This window comes from Pseudochaenichthys georgianus, chromosome 19 (genome assembly GCF_902827115.2).
Source record: "Pseudochaenichthys georgianus chromosome 19, fPseGeo1.2, whole genome shotgun sequence".
NCBI lineage: Eukaryota > Metazoa > Chordata > Actinopteri > Perciformes > Channichthyidae > Pseudochaenichthys > Pseudochaenichthys georgianus.
The window spans coordinates 7,811,609-7,829,250 of NC_047521.1; the positions used below are offsets into that span (position 1 = coordinate 7,811,609).

At 40.6% G+C, this 17,642-nt stretch overlaps 1 protein-coding gene across 1 annotated transcript; it reads right to left on the minus strand.

Annotated features, from left to right (window-relative positions):
- Positions 1-625: 625 nt before the first annotated feature.
- Positions 626-17,441, minus strand: LOC117464333 (protein FAM171A2). Its single transcript, XM_034106701.2, has 8 exons — positions 17,223-17,441; positions 11,640-11,867; positions 10,600-10,692; positions 9,374-9,532; positions 9,000-9,179; positions 8,791-8,904; positions 6,108-6,234; positions 626-5,920 (listed from the first exon to the last, which is right to left on the minus strand). The coding sequence occupies exons 1-8, from the start codon at positions 17,302-17,304 to the stop codon at positions 4,444-4,446; spliced, it is 2,460 nt and encodes an 819-aa protein (XP_033962592.1). The 5' UTR covers positions 17,305-17,441; the 3' UTR covers positions 626-4,443.
- Between the last annotated feature and the right edge of the window lie 201 nt (positions 17,442-17,642).

Here is a 17,642-nt window from a genome sequence, read left to right on the forward strand (position 1 = left end):
ACAATATGTTTTGTTTGTAAATTGAGCTTTGGTCTGTTGTTTAATAATCTATGATATGTAGCTCTTTTCCAAAGAGATGGACCTCTGCATGTCAATGAATAGCCTGATCTTAAAGGGGAAATACCGGATATGGGAAGAAATGTTTATCATATATATATATTTTATCATAATTCTATTTTATTCATCTATTTATTTATTTATTAATCCTGGTCATCTACTTGACGATCCGAAGCTGTGTGCACTACTTGCTGGTCGTAACTGTCAGACCTTTTATTTTGTGTTTTAATATGTCTGTTTTTAAAGCACTCGCTGGAGCAGCAACCATGAATCTCGTTGTATATATGTACAATGACAATAAAAGCTTTTGAATTTGAATTTGAAAAAGTGCTTTTTTATAAAGCACTGTTAAATGCCTTGTTGAGATTTACTTTAGCCATACTCCTATTCAATATTCTAATTAATATCTCTTAGCCTTTGACCTATTGCTGATTAAAATGTTTGTTTAGTATTTACTTTGTCCTTATTTGTCTATCCTTACATATATTTGTTGTTTCGCGCTTTCCTTATGCTTCAATGTTTCAACACGAAACTTAAGTATTTCTAAAATAAAATCACACACGCTGACTGACCGTGGGAACACATTTATTTTTAATTTTGTCTCATGTACAGAAATAACCAATTTACAGTTTACAAACAACTGACCAGGTTTATGAAGCATGTGATTCACTGCACAAGATGGAGGCCTACAGTCCAATCCTCCTCACCCTCATGTGTATGTGTAATATCAAAAACCCAACTAAATGATTCAATACAGGTTTAATGTGGATTCAGCCTAAAACACAAGGTCACAAAAAACCACTGAAATCATAATATGTCATAAAAAAAGAAAGGGAAGCAACAAGTGCACAACTCATAATAAAAAATCCACAGCTGGTCCCAAAAGAGCATTTACAGCAGTGGACACGACAATTCAGTAGGAATCATTTCATGGCTTCATGGTTATTCTTCAGACTTTGAATTACATCACATGTTCAGTTTGGCTACTGACACAGGCTTATGAACAGCAAGCAAATGTGGGGAAAGGACCAACAAGTCAGCGTGACCTTTATACAGCCTTTACTTCATAATCAAACTCTAAAACAAAACAAAACAAAAAACATCTTCAAGTTTTCTAAACTGGTGAGCTTTTATGTGCTAGATTATATAATTAAGTTCACAGTTGTTGATGATTCGTAGGCAGTGGTGATGCTAGAATTAGCGGGCGCGTGTTGTCAGTATGTTGTAAACATTTACGACCGGAAGTGAATTTTTGTTAGAACTGGATCGAGGGAAAAGTCAGTGTTTCTTCATATAACAGAGTTCATTTTTGGCAACATGATTCAATGCATCAGTGCATCATATTTCTGTGCCAAACATCCTGGATGGATATCCGAAAAAAGATTGAATTAAAAACACTCTATTCTACATGTTACATGCACATCGTATACACATAAAATCTCATATAGTTCATCATACCATTTACAAGTTCGGTGAAAAAGAAGATAGTTACAAGAAATTAAGATAGTAAAAGGACGTAGTAGCCGCAAGAAAAGTTGTTATTTTTGGCCGGCGTGTTCCCCAGAGTGACGCGTGTTGTTGTTACCACAATGCAGTGTGCTTATTAGTGCCAGGTGACGACTGCTAACTGCATTTTGAAACGGGACCTGCATGCCTATCACTCGATCCTATGTGAAAGAAGGCACTTACAGGAGAGAAGTGGTACAGGCCCTGTCCGAAAACTACCCCTGTAGATCTTAGTAGAATATTAAATAGGTAAGACTTCAAGTAAAGTGGTGTTTATGCTGTTTAGAACACACACTTCTTGTCAAATAGGGGTCTACGCAGGAGCCCGAGGAACACTGGCTTTTGGTGCCTTCTGTTTATTTCATACATTCATATGCATGCAACCTTTCTGAGCCAAATGCTCTTTAAAATGTCTGGGAATCTATTTACACAGCAGAAATCGCTAAGAAGTCTCTGTTGATCTAAGAGAAGAAAGTCAGAAAGTCCAAATGTTGGCAATAAATCAACGAGAGAGGGTGACATGAAGACTCAAACATGATGCTCAACATTTCAAATCATTATTATCTGAAGAAGTCATTTGTAGATATGAACACAACACAGGAGGAAGAGGAAATCTTCCCTGAAGGAGCAAAATGCAAGTCGCACTTTGGTCTTTAGAGATAATATTATCCACACGGAGGGGCTTAAGAAAAATGTCAGTACAACTCATTGATTCCCTACATATTCAAAAATGAAGACGATGTTTCTTTTAAAGAAAAGTTATTGTAGTTACAGTTTAGGGCAGGGGGAAGTTAGGGAAACACCGCACACATCCTCCACCTCCAATATGAGCCTTTGTGTAGTAAAGATAATCTAATTCACCCATCAATACCATAAAAAGGTCATCCACTTCCTAATACTTTCAGTCAATCGTTTATCCAATAATTAGTAAGTACTTCTTTCTTATATTTTACTCTACAAAATGGCTATTTCCACAATCAATATATGCAATGGCTCAGACGACGGTTCAGTAATGTGATAGGTGACATATGTCACAATAAACTGGATACGTTTCAGTATACGATTGATTATCTCAATGGAAACCAGTGAGATGAACTGATAGTGAGACTACGAGAGCAATCGGAAAGTGCAAAAGCACTCACCAGAAATACAAACAACAACCTTTAAATCAGGGGTGGGGAACCTTTTTCCTCTAAAGGGCCATTTCAATTTTTTCAACATCCTCCGAGGGCCGTACAAATTATTGACCTCCGCTTAAAAATACTAAAATCAGAGCCCATTCATTTCGCCTTTCTTTCATGCTGTGCAAAGAAAAAGCATCCTCTTAATCCAGATATCATGACTCGCGCATGCATGCACGTGCACGGTTGTGGCATGACCACCCAAACAGAAAGATATGGACACAAGATGTGCGCACATTTATTTAGTTTCTTATCCATGTGGACATGATTTAAGTGGAGGGGGGACCTAACCTCCTCTAGGGGGGTCCGGGGGCACGCTCCCCCAGGAAGATTCTTTTTTGTTTAAATGTTGAAGTTAAAAGCATCAATCTGGTGCACTTTGAGAGCAACATTAGGAGATCTATGGATACATCTCAACACCCATATGAAACAGAACTGTAAGCAGATTTATTTTTCTTTATGGATATTTTACAAATCACTCTCCTTTCAAACTGTATTCTTGTTTATTAATAACAACTTTTTTTACTGTCATATAGTATTTTATACCTGTTTACTTTATTCTCTTATTTTTTATAACTATAATGATCATATAAAGATGTGCCTCACTGGTTGTAGAAGCTTCTTATATTCGTTAGCATAGCTAGCTAACCAGATGCTAATAACAACAAAGTTATTGACTGTATGATCAGTATGACAAATGAACAGATCGCCACTGGGCTTACAACTAAAGACACAGCCACGCAAAAACTGTGGCATGTGGACGGCTCCTTATGGGTACTGCAATTTCTGAAGTGGCAGAGCGACGTTCTGGTGCTCTCCGTCAGCAATCAGTATGTGTCAGACGCATAGGTCAGAGGTTATGGCTAGAAAGGATCCGTCTTGTGTAAAACTCTCGCGAGAGTTTGCAAGTCACGTGGCTGAATGTTTACGTTTGGCAGGCAGCCTTTCAGTTACGATCGTTAACATCAGTGGGCCACAGCAAATGATGGTTAGAAGCTAAACTATCTATTAATTATGTCAATGACATGGAGTGTGATTGTTGAAATAGGGTGTTAGCGGTCTTGCTGTTCAAAGAAGAATGACAACACTGTAGATCACCAACACTATGGTTTATTTTTTATTCACAGGCAAGTCAACGTTGTCGCAGTAAAAGTCCCAAGATAGCTCCTGGTGCAATACAATGTTCCCTTTCAGTGTTTTACTATTATGTCTGATGTTTCTCTATTAATATTGCTGCTGCATTAATGTGTATGTTGCATGTTACTGCTGTAGATGTGTTTCCGAGCCGCTCCGATTACAACGAGAACGTGACGTCATATTTACACAAGACGGATCCTTTCTAGCCATAACCTAGGTCAGACGAGACATATACCACGTGATGACACGTTAGGCTCGTGTTGTGTTCAAGGACCCTGACCTTGGCCAGGAAAAACAGGCACTCGCTTGTTTAATTATTTTGCGGTCTAGATTTCTTAAAAATCGAAAATTTATAAATTACCTCGAGGGCCGTACCAAATGGTCTCGCGGGACGTATACGGCCCGGGGGCCGGAGGTTCCCCACCCCTGCTTTAAATGGACCTGTGAAGCATGGTTGTGCTTATTGTGATGTCTCTCTGTGAAAACATCTCGTTCCAAGTTTGTTGTGGAAAGATTCCCCCTTAAGAAAAGATTGTTAAAAGTGTCAGAAAACTCAAACAGCTCACTTCCTGGGGTGGAACACCATGAGAGGCCTGTCTTCAATCTTCTGCCAGGGGCTCTTCTTGTTCTCTTCTTTGTCGTCGGGGTCGTCCTCTGGGCTTGTCATGGAGTCGCGGCGGTTCTCACTGTTGCTGCTGCGGCTGCTGTTCACGCGACTGCGCCCTCTCCTGGGGATTGTGGACCCTCTGGAGGACGGACCTTCATCGAGAAGAGGGGTGAGGGAGTTCTCCTCGGGTGACACCGGGCGTCCCTCGCTGCTGCTGGGCTCGCTGTGATCGGGATACGCCAGCTTGGAGTAACACTTCCCTCCACTGCTGCTGACACCGTGGCCCTTCCTTCCTCCCGTCCCCCAGCGCTCGTCTTTTCCCTTCCGGTTCATTGCTAACATCCGTTCTTGAGACTCCAAAGGTGGTTCGAGGTTGCTTTCTCGCCCGCTGCTGGGGCCACCCAAGAATCCACCAACACCGCCGCCGCCACCGAGGTCATTCCCAGCATCGATGTAGGAGTGGCGCACATGAGCGTTATTGCGTCCATCCAGGGAGATGAACCACGCCCTTGGGTGCTGCTTGACACCGAGCTCCAGAAGCTTCTTCTCAGTCAGAGCCTGCAGCTCTCCATTCATCTGAGCCATGGTGGAGTCATTGAAGAGCACCGGGATAGTGACAGGTCCACCGGAGGAGTCGGACGCCCAGCTCGGGTCTTCAGAGTCGTCACCTTGGGATCCACCTTGCTGCTGTTTCTGGGAGTGGTGGTGATGGTGCTGCTGGCCGCCTCCCATCTGGGCACCATCTTTGTCTTGGTCCTTCTGGTCTTTGCCATCTTTGGAGAACTCAGAGGGCAGGCGCATGTAGTGTGCAGGGATAACCAGGGTTGGCACCATGCTCCGGTACATGTTCTCCTTCATCTGGTCGATGGAGCTGCAGAAGATGATCTGGCCCGGTTGGGTGTTGAGGGACGTGGGTCTGGCAAGGCTGTCTGCAGCTGCTGCCGAGTATTCCGGGGGTTTGTCACTCTGGTTTGGCACATACCCTTGGAAGCGAGGCGGGGACGGGGGATCAGAAGCGTAGCCTCGGTTGTCGTTGGCGCTGTGGTGTCGGTGATATTCAGACTCCTTGATCTCCATGGGGCTGTAGCTCCGGTTATAGTCTTCATGCAGCAAAGGGTTGTCCAGGTTGTTGGTCTCTGTGGCACGAGTAACCTTCATTTGGAAGCTTTCACCTCGTTGGGGACCGAGAGCATTTTTTCCCTTTGCGTGTCGAAGCATGTGAGCTGGAACATGCTTGGTTAAGTCATCCCTTGTATTCTGGTAGTCTCGAGATGGGGACATCTCAGATTTGTCATTTGAGGGGCCAGACTCAGCATGGCTTCCGCAGATCAGATTTAGGCGTGAAGTAGATGTTCCTTGGTCTCTTTTTGCACCGTTTAGATTTGCGGCGTGGGGTTTCCCTTGCTGCCGACGAGGTTTTAAACACTTCCGCCTATAAGGTAAACAGACACTGAAGGTCAGAAATGAACGGAACACCTTTTATCTTATGTGGATTACAAGAAGAGTCTGATCTAATATTTAATCAGGGTTCACTATTATCAATTATCGCCACCAAAATTCTGTGATTTTTGCTATTAATAGAAACCTAAATCTGAGACCTGCGCCTACGCTCCCCACACCTGCAGTAGTAGAGCAGCACACAGAGCAGGATGAGCACCAGCAGGGCCAGCGAGCCCAGGATGGAGAGCAGGAACAGGGTGTGGTAGGTGGTGATGTCCCTCAAGCCTGGATGAGACAGACCCAATCCTGCAACACAATTGAAGGTAGAATGAATCCAAGAATCACTCATTGTGTTTCATCAATACTGCTGCCATTTAATATTAAAAAAGATGACGTATTTTCCTAAAAACCTTGATTAAAATCACTAGTTCAAGGAAAGATATAAAGGAGAATTTATTAAAACTCACTGCATTTACACTAGTCTACCTTATTATTCAATGATTTAACATTGCTTTAAATGTTGCTGCCCCAAGGAATTGTGGGATTCTGCAACACAATTGAAGGTAGAATGAATCCAAGAATCACTCATTGTGTTTCATCAATACTGCTGCCATTTAATATTAAAAAAGATGACGTATTTTCCTAAAAACCTTGATTAAAATCACTAGTTCAAGGAAAGATATAAAGGAGAATTTATTAAAACTCACTGCATTTACACTAGTCTACCTTATTATTCAATGATTTAACATTGCTTTAAATGTTGCTGCCCCAAGGAATTGTGGGATTGAAATTAGGTGTCTTCTCCTCTGCCAAAGCCCCTCTTACCTGTGGGGTTCCCCAAGGCTCGATTCTGGGCCCCATCCTTTTTCTATTGTACATACTGGTACTAGGTTCAATTCTCACAAAACATAATATCCCCTTCCATTGTTACGCTGATGATATACAGATCTATCTGCCTCTCAATCAAAATGCCAACTCTCTACAGCAGTTGAAGGACTGCTCAACAGAGATTAAATCCTGGCTGAGCCAAAACTTCCTCACCCTTAATGAGAGTAAGACCGAGGTCATCTTTTTTGGACCCCAACCAACAGTCTCCCCGGTTGATATTCTGGGCTCCCTCAATAAAAATATCCTACCCTCTGTTATGAACCTTGGAGTGACCTTCAACAGCGCTTTTAAAATTTGATAAGCAGGTTAGCACTGTAGTCAAGACCTGCTTTTTCAAAATACGACTATTGGCTAAAACCAAGTCGTTTTTGTCTTTTAAAGACCTAGAAAGGGTTATTAACGCCTTTGTTACCTCGAGATTGGATTACTGCAATGCTCTGTATGTGGGTATGGATCAGGCCTCAATTAGATGCCTCCAGCTAGTTCAGAATGCAGCTGCACGTCTTCTCACTGGCCATAAAAAGCGCAACCATATCACCCCAATTCTGGCTTCATTGCACTGGCTTCTAGTTCGGTTCAGAATAGATTTTAAACTCCTTTTATTTGTTTTTAAAGCCCTAAATGGGCTGGCTCCTGCCTATATAGCCGAACTCCTCCATCGCTACACCCCAGGCAGAGCCTTAAGGTCGGCTGATCAGCTAGAGGGTGTCGTTTTTCTCATACTGATATTCTGAACAATCTGTGCTGTTGTATTTGCTGTAAAGTGTCTCTACTGTAGGCTATTTTTTATTATATGTACAGCACTTTGGCTCGACCAAAAATCGTTTATAAATGTGCTATATAAATAAAACTTGATTTGATTTGAAATAGCTCCTTTTTTTAAATAAGGTATGATCTAGTGAACCCTATGCTAAAGAAATAAGAAATAAAGCATTGAACCCTCATTTCTTCAGCATATAGTCAAAAAACATTACATGCATGTTTTTTCTCCAAACCATTTTCCTGTGACCTCATTGGAGTGCGTCAAAGTAAAATAAATTACAATGCAGACAACAAGATGTATGTGAGGGCTTTGTTACTAAGAGGTGTAATTTATCCTAAATGTACAATTAAACAGAGATAGCGGATGGTATTGATGGCCAAATGGTGCATTGATATCTCCCAGTATAAGGTATACTGGACCACACTTCACCAAAGATAATGCTGTCCTACAATTTAAATGAACGCACCATTTTGCAAGCCTTAAGTAATTTCCTCATCCCCTTTTATCTATTTAATTATAGATCATTTCAAAACATCGATCTTAGGAAGTGTGATTCTGTAAATTCTGTAAAAAACCTACTACTATTGGACGTACTGTAACAAGGGTAGAGAAGATGGACACTATTGAGAAAAGGACACCCTTTATCAAAGGAGATAAGAAAATAAGCATTGAAGTATCATCCTTCGCATTTATCCAACTCAATTGTAGCTGAAAATGTGATACTTCCTGGTCATTTTACTCAGATAGTAACCTTTTTAAGCAAAAACAGACTATTTATTCCAGCACGGCCACAATAAACTACTGTGTGTTTATGGTAATGAAGCAACAGTGTGACTCATTGATGTGATTTTAATCGTTTTTTGGACAAAAATGTAGCTCTATGGTTTAAACACACACATTACTAGAAGACACAGTACATGTAGAATATCACCAGCCTCATCATTTTAAGTGGGAGGTTTTTATTGTTATGGGATTGAACTTCTTCCAGGGACAAAATGTTCTATATGTAATGCTTCTCTCAAACTGTATATGAGGAGAATAACACCCCATACAATTTCCCTGTATTGATTTGAATATGTTGTTATATACATTACAGTTCCTTTTTCCTATCATCCCAAGAGACATACAGCAACATCTGCTGGCAAAGCAGCTACACTAAAGATGAAAGCAGCACAAACAGTAGAGTGGAGGCAGTAGATGGGTTACAGTACCTGAAGATGAAGGGAAGGCGGCTAACCAGTATCCCATCTGAGGAACCACCACGTTCCACACAAACTGTTGGCCGTCCTTTTTGATGTAACCCGTCCCGCTCCGAACCCACAATCCTGCAGGAATGTAAATAATCATCACTGTTATTATCATTCACAAGAAAAAATGTTAAACGAAAAACAGGACAATACAATTTGTGTGCCTCCATTACCTGTCTTAGGCTGATACAGCCAAGCAGGCACGCTGGTGGCCATCCTGTTGCGGGTGTCGGACGGCAGCGGCACCGAGACGTGGATCGGATCTGAGACCTGGATCTCACGGCCATCTTTGTCAAAGAGGTGAATGCTGACCAAGGCCAAAGCCGTCAAGTCTGTCCATCCAGTTTCTGCACCTGAAGAGACACATTTAACAATATCAGCTTTAATTCTTCTTTTATCTGCAAACTGTTGTGTAAGAAAAACATGATGGTACAGGTCTTTTGAGGCCCAAAAATCTGAAAAATACTAAAAAATACAAGTTCCCCATAAAACATGTTTCATGTGAAGGGAAGGCAATTTAAGGACACCAGGCTGATTATTCTCCTACCTGAGCTGTTGGTCTCTTGGCCCAGCAGAAAGGGGAAGCCCCCGATCTCATACTGAGTCCTGGCCGTGGTCAGCGTAGCAGACAGAGCGGTGTAGTTGGAGTCTGACGGCAGCTGGAGGGACTTCCTCTGGAGCTGCACCAGAGGCTGGTTACGACCTCCTGCAGAGAAACACATCAGTGAGTAAACTCTGCAACCAGCTCATCTCTTAATAAGGTGTAAATATACAGTTTTTTAGGGATTGACAGTTACGATGAGATACAATACGATATGGTACAATGTAGAGCGATACAATACGATATGATGCGGTGTAATACGACACAATGCGATATGATACGGTACAATACGTGGAATATGGTACATTGTATTACGGTAACATTTGATACAAACGATAAGTTGCGATACAATCTGATACAATCTGATACGATCTGATACGATACAATAATACTTTGTTTTCAGGTAAAGTCGGAAATGTTTCTTATATCACAGCAGCTCCATTTGTAACATCAACAAGGACACATATTAAGACAAGATACAAGGATACTTTTAAGATAACATTACAATTACTGAAGACAATTAGTTTAAGACCCTTTATCTTCAATGTACGTTGACCTGGGATTAAACTCTAGGTTTATCATGCAAAATCATAGATGTAAAAAACACACAAAGAATTTGTCGTCACGCCCTGAAAGACCTAAAGTGTTGTATAAAATAAGTTATTTGTTTTGTCGTTATTACAGACACATTCAATGAGAAGATGGTCTATCATTACACCTCAGTATTTCTATAAAAGTAGCTGCTTGTTTTTTTTAATGAATAGGTGGATGTGACTGCGCTTATTTGTAAGAACTGTTAGAAAAAAGCATTCTACTACAGCTGTTGCTATGGTGATAGCAGCAAAAATGGCACAGGGTCATGATAATGATAATGTGAAGCAGTAAAATCTATGGAGGCCAGAGTAGACACATTGGAGAGAAGAGGGGTGTGAATCTGTATTCACTCTCTGCAGGAGACAGACTAATTTAAGATGTGTTGACAGGGTAACGGTTGACGTGTGAAACTCACTTTCTCTAGACCCCAAAATAGGACAACTGTTACCCAAAAAGGTCTAAATGTTATAAAATGGTCTGTTTTGATGTGAATCCTTGGAGAAGGCCAACAATGATTTATAAATTCAAGGTATGACAGGATGAGCGCTCATTAACAACTTCATTTATCATTTATTTACCTGGGGACCCAGACAGCACCTGCAGGACGTCATCGTACAGGATGAGTGTTCCTGGCCTCTGGACCAGGAGGTACAGGCTGACTGATGCATACACTAAAAAAGGGAAAGAAAAAGATGAACACAGCAGATTTCTAGGTGCAACAACAACGTTTCTGCAAAGTACATCATGACACATTTTGGGATTTTTTTTTCAGGGTCGACTTAAATGACTGATACACAAAATGGAACTTGAACAGTTGTAACTTAATTAAGGATTAAGTAATATATGAGCTAATCAGTAATATATTACTTGTGTTACTCTTTAAGGTATCAGGATATCAGAAAGATATGGTTTAGATATTAAGTGTTTTTTTATTTACATTTTTGAATGATTTTCCTTTAAAAAAGGGAGACAAACATTTTATTGACAAGTAAAGAACTACAAATCATTCTTCATTAAACAACCCTCACACGATAATATAAATTAATTTATAAATAGATAACATTAAAATGGAAAGGGGAAAACAATAGTTAAAATTAATTATTAAAAGGAATATACAAAAATATATCTCATTGTTTTTGGTAGTACTTTCCAGTAATATATGAAGATAATTCCTGATATAATTAATATAATCCATATGACCTGGACCCTCTTAAGATACAATTATTAGTTCATAATTTAATGCTAAATAAACATTATATGTTGAAAAACTAGCAACAGTGTTTGCTTCAGGTCTAATAGTTCTCACTGAAACTCCACAAGTAAGTGATTAACCACAGCCTCCTTTAGCAATACAATCTCACTTTTGATTAGAGGTGTTATTATAAATGTAAGAAAAGCATGCACATTTAAAAGAAAAACACAACAGGTTCTTCTAAGACCTTTTTTGAGCAAACTATTTCCATATAAGACTCTTAAAGCCGTGCAGATCGGTGGAATGAGAGAAAATAGCTGCACAGACAGTCATTGAGATAATTGCTGTGAGGCAGATTTCACAGATAGTCATCAAGTGCTCTTCATGCTTGATAAAGTTAACTGGGTTTCTTCCTCGGAGACTTACGGGGGATGCGGCTGGAGTGCCAGGGCACGGAGTTGGTGACGTAGTCTTGTTTGGAGGCTGTGATGATGACCCATGAGCCTGTACGGTACAGGAAGTTGACTCTCAGGACGCCATCGCTGCCCGCCCGGCTCGACGCCAAGACGGTCTGGTTTCCGTGCACTTCCACCTGAGCGCCCGCCAACGGTGACAGGTCGCTGTTGTCGAAAACCTGGACTTTTATTTGCACCTCTGGAAGAACATCGAGACAGATTCAAAGGATTAGTGATAGACAAGAAATGTTATGATAAATTAATTAGGAAACCTTGCAATAAAACGTAACTGCATGTTGTTAAATATGCAAGATGGAATCAGTGAACATTGCTATTTTGCCTTATGAATCACTTCATTATTATCTGATATTAAACACGTTTCAGTACGTGAAATAACACGCTAAATATCTCTTCAGAGGGAAATTGTTTTTTCACAATTACGGCTGCATGATTTCAAAAACAAAGAAAAAAGAATTGCAAATATTTTCAGAGATATTGCAATATTTATGATTCATGAAATTGGAGGGATTGATAATGTTTGCATTATTACTCTTAGTATAATTGAAAGATGAATAATATGATCATTGTGACGTTATTTTTGAGGCATTAACAATTTGTAGGCCATCAATGTTTCACCATAATACTTAAAGTTATACTTAAGCAATAGCTCACGACAGGCCGTGGTATATGCTCAATATATCACAGCTAAGGGGCGTGGTTCGGGCCGACGCGAAGCGGAGGGTCGACAATTTGTATGTTGCCGTTTATTGTGCAGCCACTGAAAAACTGTCCAGCATCAGTAGAATGGCTTACGTGGTTACTTGGATAGGTTGAGGTTGTTCTAGGGCCTAGGCTGTTGCTTGGCGAGAATATTGCTCCACTTTCTCCGGTCCCCGAGATTGGGCTTCCAGTAGCTCTGGAGAGAGCTTTCGCACCTGTGGCGCGTTTCCACTGCAGCGGGTAGCTCCCTTTAAGCGTGCCGAGCCGTGCGGGGCCCGTTTTTGGTTGCGTTTCCACTTGGCCTAGTTTTGGCCCGGGGCTACTTTTTCACCTTTTTTCTGGCCCGACTAAATCGTGGTTCTAGGGCCAGGAACAACCAGGCTGAGTCGGGCTGAGTATGCTAAACTAGAGAGAGAATCGCTGGCAAGGGGGCTACAACTACAACAAGATGAACATATTTGACCGTGATTTAATTGTAATACACGTTTTTAAAATGATGCCGGTTAGTAAAAACCATGAATTAATGCTTTGACAAGTCTGCAGACAGACGGCAGGCGAAAAACCCTTTTAAAATGTGTGTTTTCTAAATGGAGCTTGGCTAAGCTAACGTTATATATGCTCCGACCGTCCACACTCACAACAACGGCCTATACAGACATAAATAAACCAGCGACTGTATTCACCATGACACAGGCAGTCTGTGGTTTGTACTTGTTTAACTTTTGTCTAGTTTCTGAACAGATATGAAGAGCTGTGAGCTCTGACTGCTAAGAGCTAACGGCTGTGTTGTTTTTCTGGGGCGCTCATTGAAGATGACGTCACGGCTCCGCCTACACTGCGTTACTATAGTAACTACCCCAGTTCCTAAACTGTAATGGAAGCGCAGCATTAAAGTGAGCCGGGCCTAATAAGGCCTAAACAAACCGAGCGAGGCCTGCAGTGGAAACGCGCCATAACGGTCATAATTTCTCTGCTTTGTTTCAAGACCCGCATCAGAAAGCTTTTGAATGGTGCTACTTTTCCAGTTGGTCTACCTGCTCTTCACGTAGCTCTGCATGTCGTTGTTTAGGTGCTTTTTTTTCTGGAGATAGGCACTCCTCAATCCACTCCTCCATAGTAAGACCCCCCCCCCCCCCCCCCCCCCCGGAGGTCGAAGTTAATGTAAGTTTGTATCGTACCGGAAGAAATGTAAATGTATTTATAAAACTGACAAGTCAAATCAAGCAATCTGATTGGTCGATAGTGTTTTTGCGGACCTCTTTGATTACAGATTTGAAAACATCGTTGCTTGCTTTAAAAGTAGCACAATTCATTATGTCAAACCTTGTAAAGTATTTAGATATCCCTGCCCTAATGCCAAAGGAACTGCACACTGAATATGTTTTGCCGTTTGATGTCTATGTCTGGACCGCTGCGTAAAAAGGAGGGTTTCTGCCCCGTTACTTCTCTGCTGCTTTCTTGTTCCAGTATGAGATTGCTTGATTTGACTTGTCCGTTTTATAATTACACATATTTTGCTCTTTGACGTATATTGCTCCTATGCACTACTACTAATTCAAACAAAAGTGTGCAGACAAATAATCAGTGTACTCATATTCCACTGCAGTATTAAAGCAGTTATTACACCTGGGTTTGGCTCAATGATTTAAGTCACCTTGGCCGTCTTACAAGGACAACATCATTATGCAGCAGTGCAATGATGTGAACCGCCTAAAATGACCTTCAAACTGTAGGGAATTTGGCATGAAACGACCAGCAGCTGAACAGACACGGTGACATCCCCCCCCCCCCACCCAAACTAAGACTTGTGTGTCCCTCGAATCCCCCTTTTTGGCAATATTTAGTTGAGAAAATAAAAATATTGAAAGATAGAATAAGGAGCAGCCCCAGTTTGTAATGTACCCATGAAAGTACAGACAACTATCACTGAATTACTTTAATGCTGTGTTAAACTTAAAAAACTACATTTTTGTCAGGCAAGTTCTACAGTAAGAGAGAGTAATTCATCCATTTTGTGATTTCTAAGTGTCTAGTCAAAATTGACATAGGAGATGATGATATCTGAAAGTCTTACTGAATTAAAAAATATATATTTCACATATTTGCATTTAGATTTAACTGAGTTATGACTATTTTGAGTACCAATTTTGATACGATAATCGGGCGCTAAGGATTAAAAACTACAAAAACTAACTTCCTGTGGTTTTCCGAGGACTTTCACTCCACTCAGTAGCTAAACCTCATAAACCTCTGGTGCAAACTCATCATTCCCAGCAGGGATGGATTATGATTTGGATATGTGTAGTCATTACAGACGCAGCCATCACATATCCATCATGTGACGGCTCCTCCCGTGTTTTTCAGCCCCAGTACATTTTGTTTTTCATCTCGCCTCTTGGACAGCGTGGATGTGGGTCATGCTGGAGGAGGTTTCCATGGATACATGCTGTGCTAAGATCTGTTGTTTTCTAACCCCCCCCAGGCCTCTAGTGACAAACCCCTCCATGCAAAACTTCCTCAGTCTCACTACTGGCTGCATTCACATCATAAACAGCATGTATGTATGTATATATATATATATATACATACGTGTGTGTGTGTGTGTGTGTGTGTGTGTGTGTGTGTGTGTGTGTGTGTGTGTGTGTGTGTGTGTGTGTGTGTGTGTCTTTATCCATTGTGCATGAGTTAAGGCTCAACTATTACCATAATTGGTTCAATAAAAAGTCCCTTGTGTGTGTGTCCAGAGGATTTCCTCAATCTGGGCTTGAAGCAGCTCCATTGACACAAACACTGAGAGTCACAGTGTCACTTCAAGAGTCTGGGAATTTTCACCCACTCAGACGCTTGAATACAAAATCAACAGAGATTTAGTGGAGTGTTAACACTTGTAATGTAGGGGTGAATCATTATAACTTATATAAATATGTTTTCAAAGGCAGGTGTAAGAAACTAATATTGTGAAGAAATTAAGGGCTAAACAAACACATTTTGAAAAATGTTACAGGTGTTGTCTTTAAATGTCCTGTTTTGTCAGTCCAAAACCCCCAAATATTCACTATTCAGAGAAAAGCAGTACATGTCCATATTTAGGAGGCTTTAAAAAGCATTTTTCTGAAATGTTTGCATGATCAAATTACTTTAAACTTTAAGACTAATTGCTTTCAAAATAGTAGATTTTGTTTCTTTTGTTGATCATTAATTGTTGCAGACCTTTAATGTATACATTTAGCTTTAAGGTTTTATCCTTTTCTTTAAAATATAATCAACGGATACTGCATATTTTCTACACAGGCATCTCCAGACTTTACAAAAGCACAGGAGTGCAGCTAATGAAGAAAAGTGCTGATTATTTTGTTAATTAATTGATGTACTGTTATAGAAAGACCACTGGAAGCAGTTAATCTTAAATAAATAATGAATTTTCGGAATAGTTGCGGATTTATTTTCTGTCTGGTAATTAACAGCTGCTGCCGAGTAGAACTGTACATTTCTTCAGACGATAATTGCTTCACAACATCTTGTGAATTGTTGTAGCCGCTCAGGAGAGATGTGCTGAGCTGTTCCAAACACCTCTGAGGTATCAATTCATTCACAATGTAATCAGTGGCACAGCGGCTGGGGAGCCAAATCTATTCCAATGTATTCAAAAATAGGCCCCAACAGACAAACAAAGGACTGGAAGATCCCAATTCATAGGTTCTAATATGGCTCTGTTTAGTTAACAAATACCTTCGCTGTAATGTGTTATAGGCCATTGTAGCTAGCATATTGAGCTAATTTTAGAAGTTAATATACATGTTGTAGTTTAATCTTCAACAAAGCAAGACCTTTTAAAAAGTGACCAAGTTTTTTTTGTAAAACCGATAAGATTTGGTGTGTGAGCTGAATAAAGCGGCCTATGAAGTGCAAATACTCCATTACAAGTAAAAGTACAGTAGCCTACATTGAAGGTATTCAAAGTAAAAGTATTGCACTAACTATAAAATACAGACCCTTTCTGTCTGTTTTAAAATGGCTTTTATTGCAATATGTATTACTTACTAGTGTTGTGTGTAAATAGAATATTAATCCTTCTTTGTATTCTGTTGGTTAGTCACATAAATATGCATAATATTGTACTGCTTGATAATATGTTTCGTGCATACAATGTCACTCTACTAGCCTATAGATAAATAAAATGGAGTGAAACGTGTATTATTTCCCTACGAAATGTAGTAGAGTAAAAGTATAAAGTAGAGTAAATGTACTTAGTTACAATCCAGCATGTATGTGTCCATCCCATAGACTGTATAGGTCCATCCATGCGGTTCAAAATAGCTTGAAGCATAAATAATGCCATGCAATTATAATGTCCTTCAAAATAAAACACCAAAATACAAACACTGGTGCATCGACATTCATGTTTAGTCATGCAAAATTGCAAATGCATTTTGGGCTTTTATGAATTCATAATGGTGTCCTGTGTTTTAGTGACACACACAGATAAACACCCTGTCAATGCTGTGCAAAGCAGAAAATAACACACAGGCCTGGGTTCCAGCAGGTGAGGCCTGACATTACAGCAGACTATATTTAAGGCCTTTTTCCACACATCTGAACAGTATTAGAGCACACACTCTCATGTGGCCCTCTGTGTAATATTACCTCATATTTTAATAAACCCATACCATCAAACTAACATGATGCAACCTCAAAAGCAACCCCTGCGACCATCCCCTTTCAGGGTGCACGATAAGGGGGTGCATAAAAAAACGCCGCTTTGTCGACAACAGCCATACAAAAGCAACCACTCCCATCTCCTCATTGTGCTGCATCCCCTGTAAAGCGAGCTTACCAAATGCTCCCTGATCTGGAAGAGATTTGGCCGCGCAGATCGAGACGAAGAGGAGCACACGAGAGATGAATCTGGCCGGCATCCTGGCTCCTACATCTCTAGTCCCAGCTTGGCGGCCATGTATCCATACTCCTTCTCCAGGAAGCAGCAGCGGGTCACTCCTCACACATTTAGCTTCGGATGCTCGCTGTGATGCTGCCGTCCGCCTGTGTGGGCTTCGCCTTGTTTTTATCGTCTGAGGGCATGAAGAGGGAAAGGGGCCAAGGTTTCCCTCTACTGGGAAAAAGAGGAACAGCAGCTTCTGAGCCACGGCTTCCACAGATGAAATATTTACTTATTGTCAAAGCATTTAATTTATTCATTGCTATCGGGATGTTAAGAGCATTCCATGGAATATAACAACAAGTATTTCTGAAGTGA

What these genes read in the sequence shown, in the direction of transcription:
- LOC117464333 (XM_034106701.2), bottom strand. Translation starts at nt 17,304, where the DNA reads ATGCCGGCCAGATTCATCTCTCGTGTGCTCCTCTTCGTCTCGATCTGC. An exon ending in GCACTCCAGCCGCATCCCCC is followed by an intron (nt 10,693 to 11,639) that starts GTAAGTCTCCGA and finishes TCCCTTTTTTAG; the next exon opens with TGTATGCATCAGTCAGCCTG. An exon ending in CGCCTTCCCTTCATCTTCAG is followed by an intron (nt 6,235 to 8,790) that starts GTACTGTAACCC and finishes ATTGTGTTGCAG; the next exon opens with GATTGGGTCTGTCTCATCCA.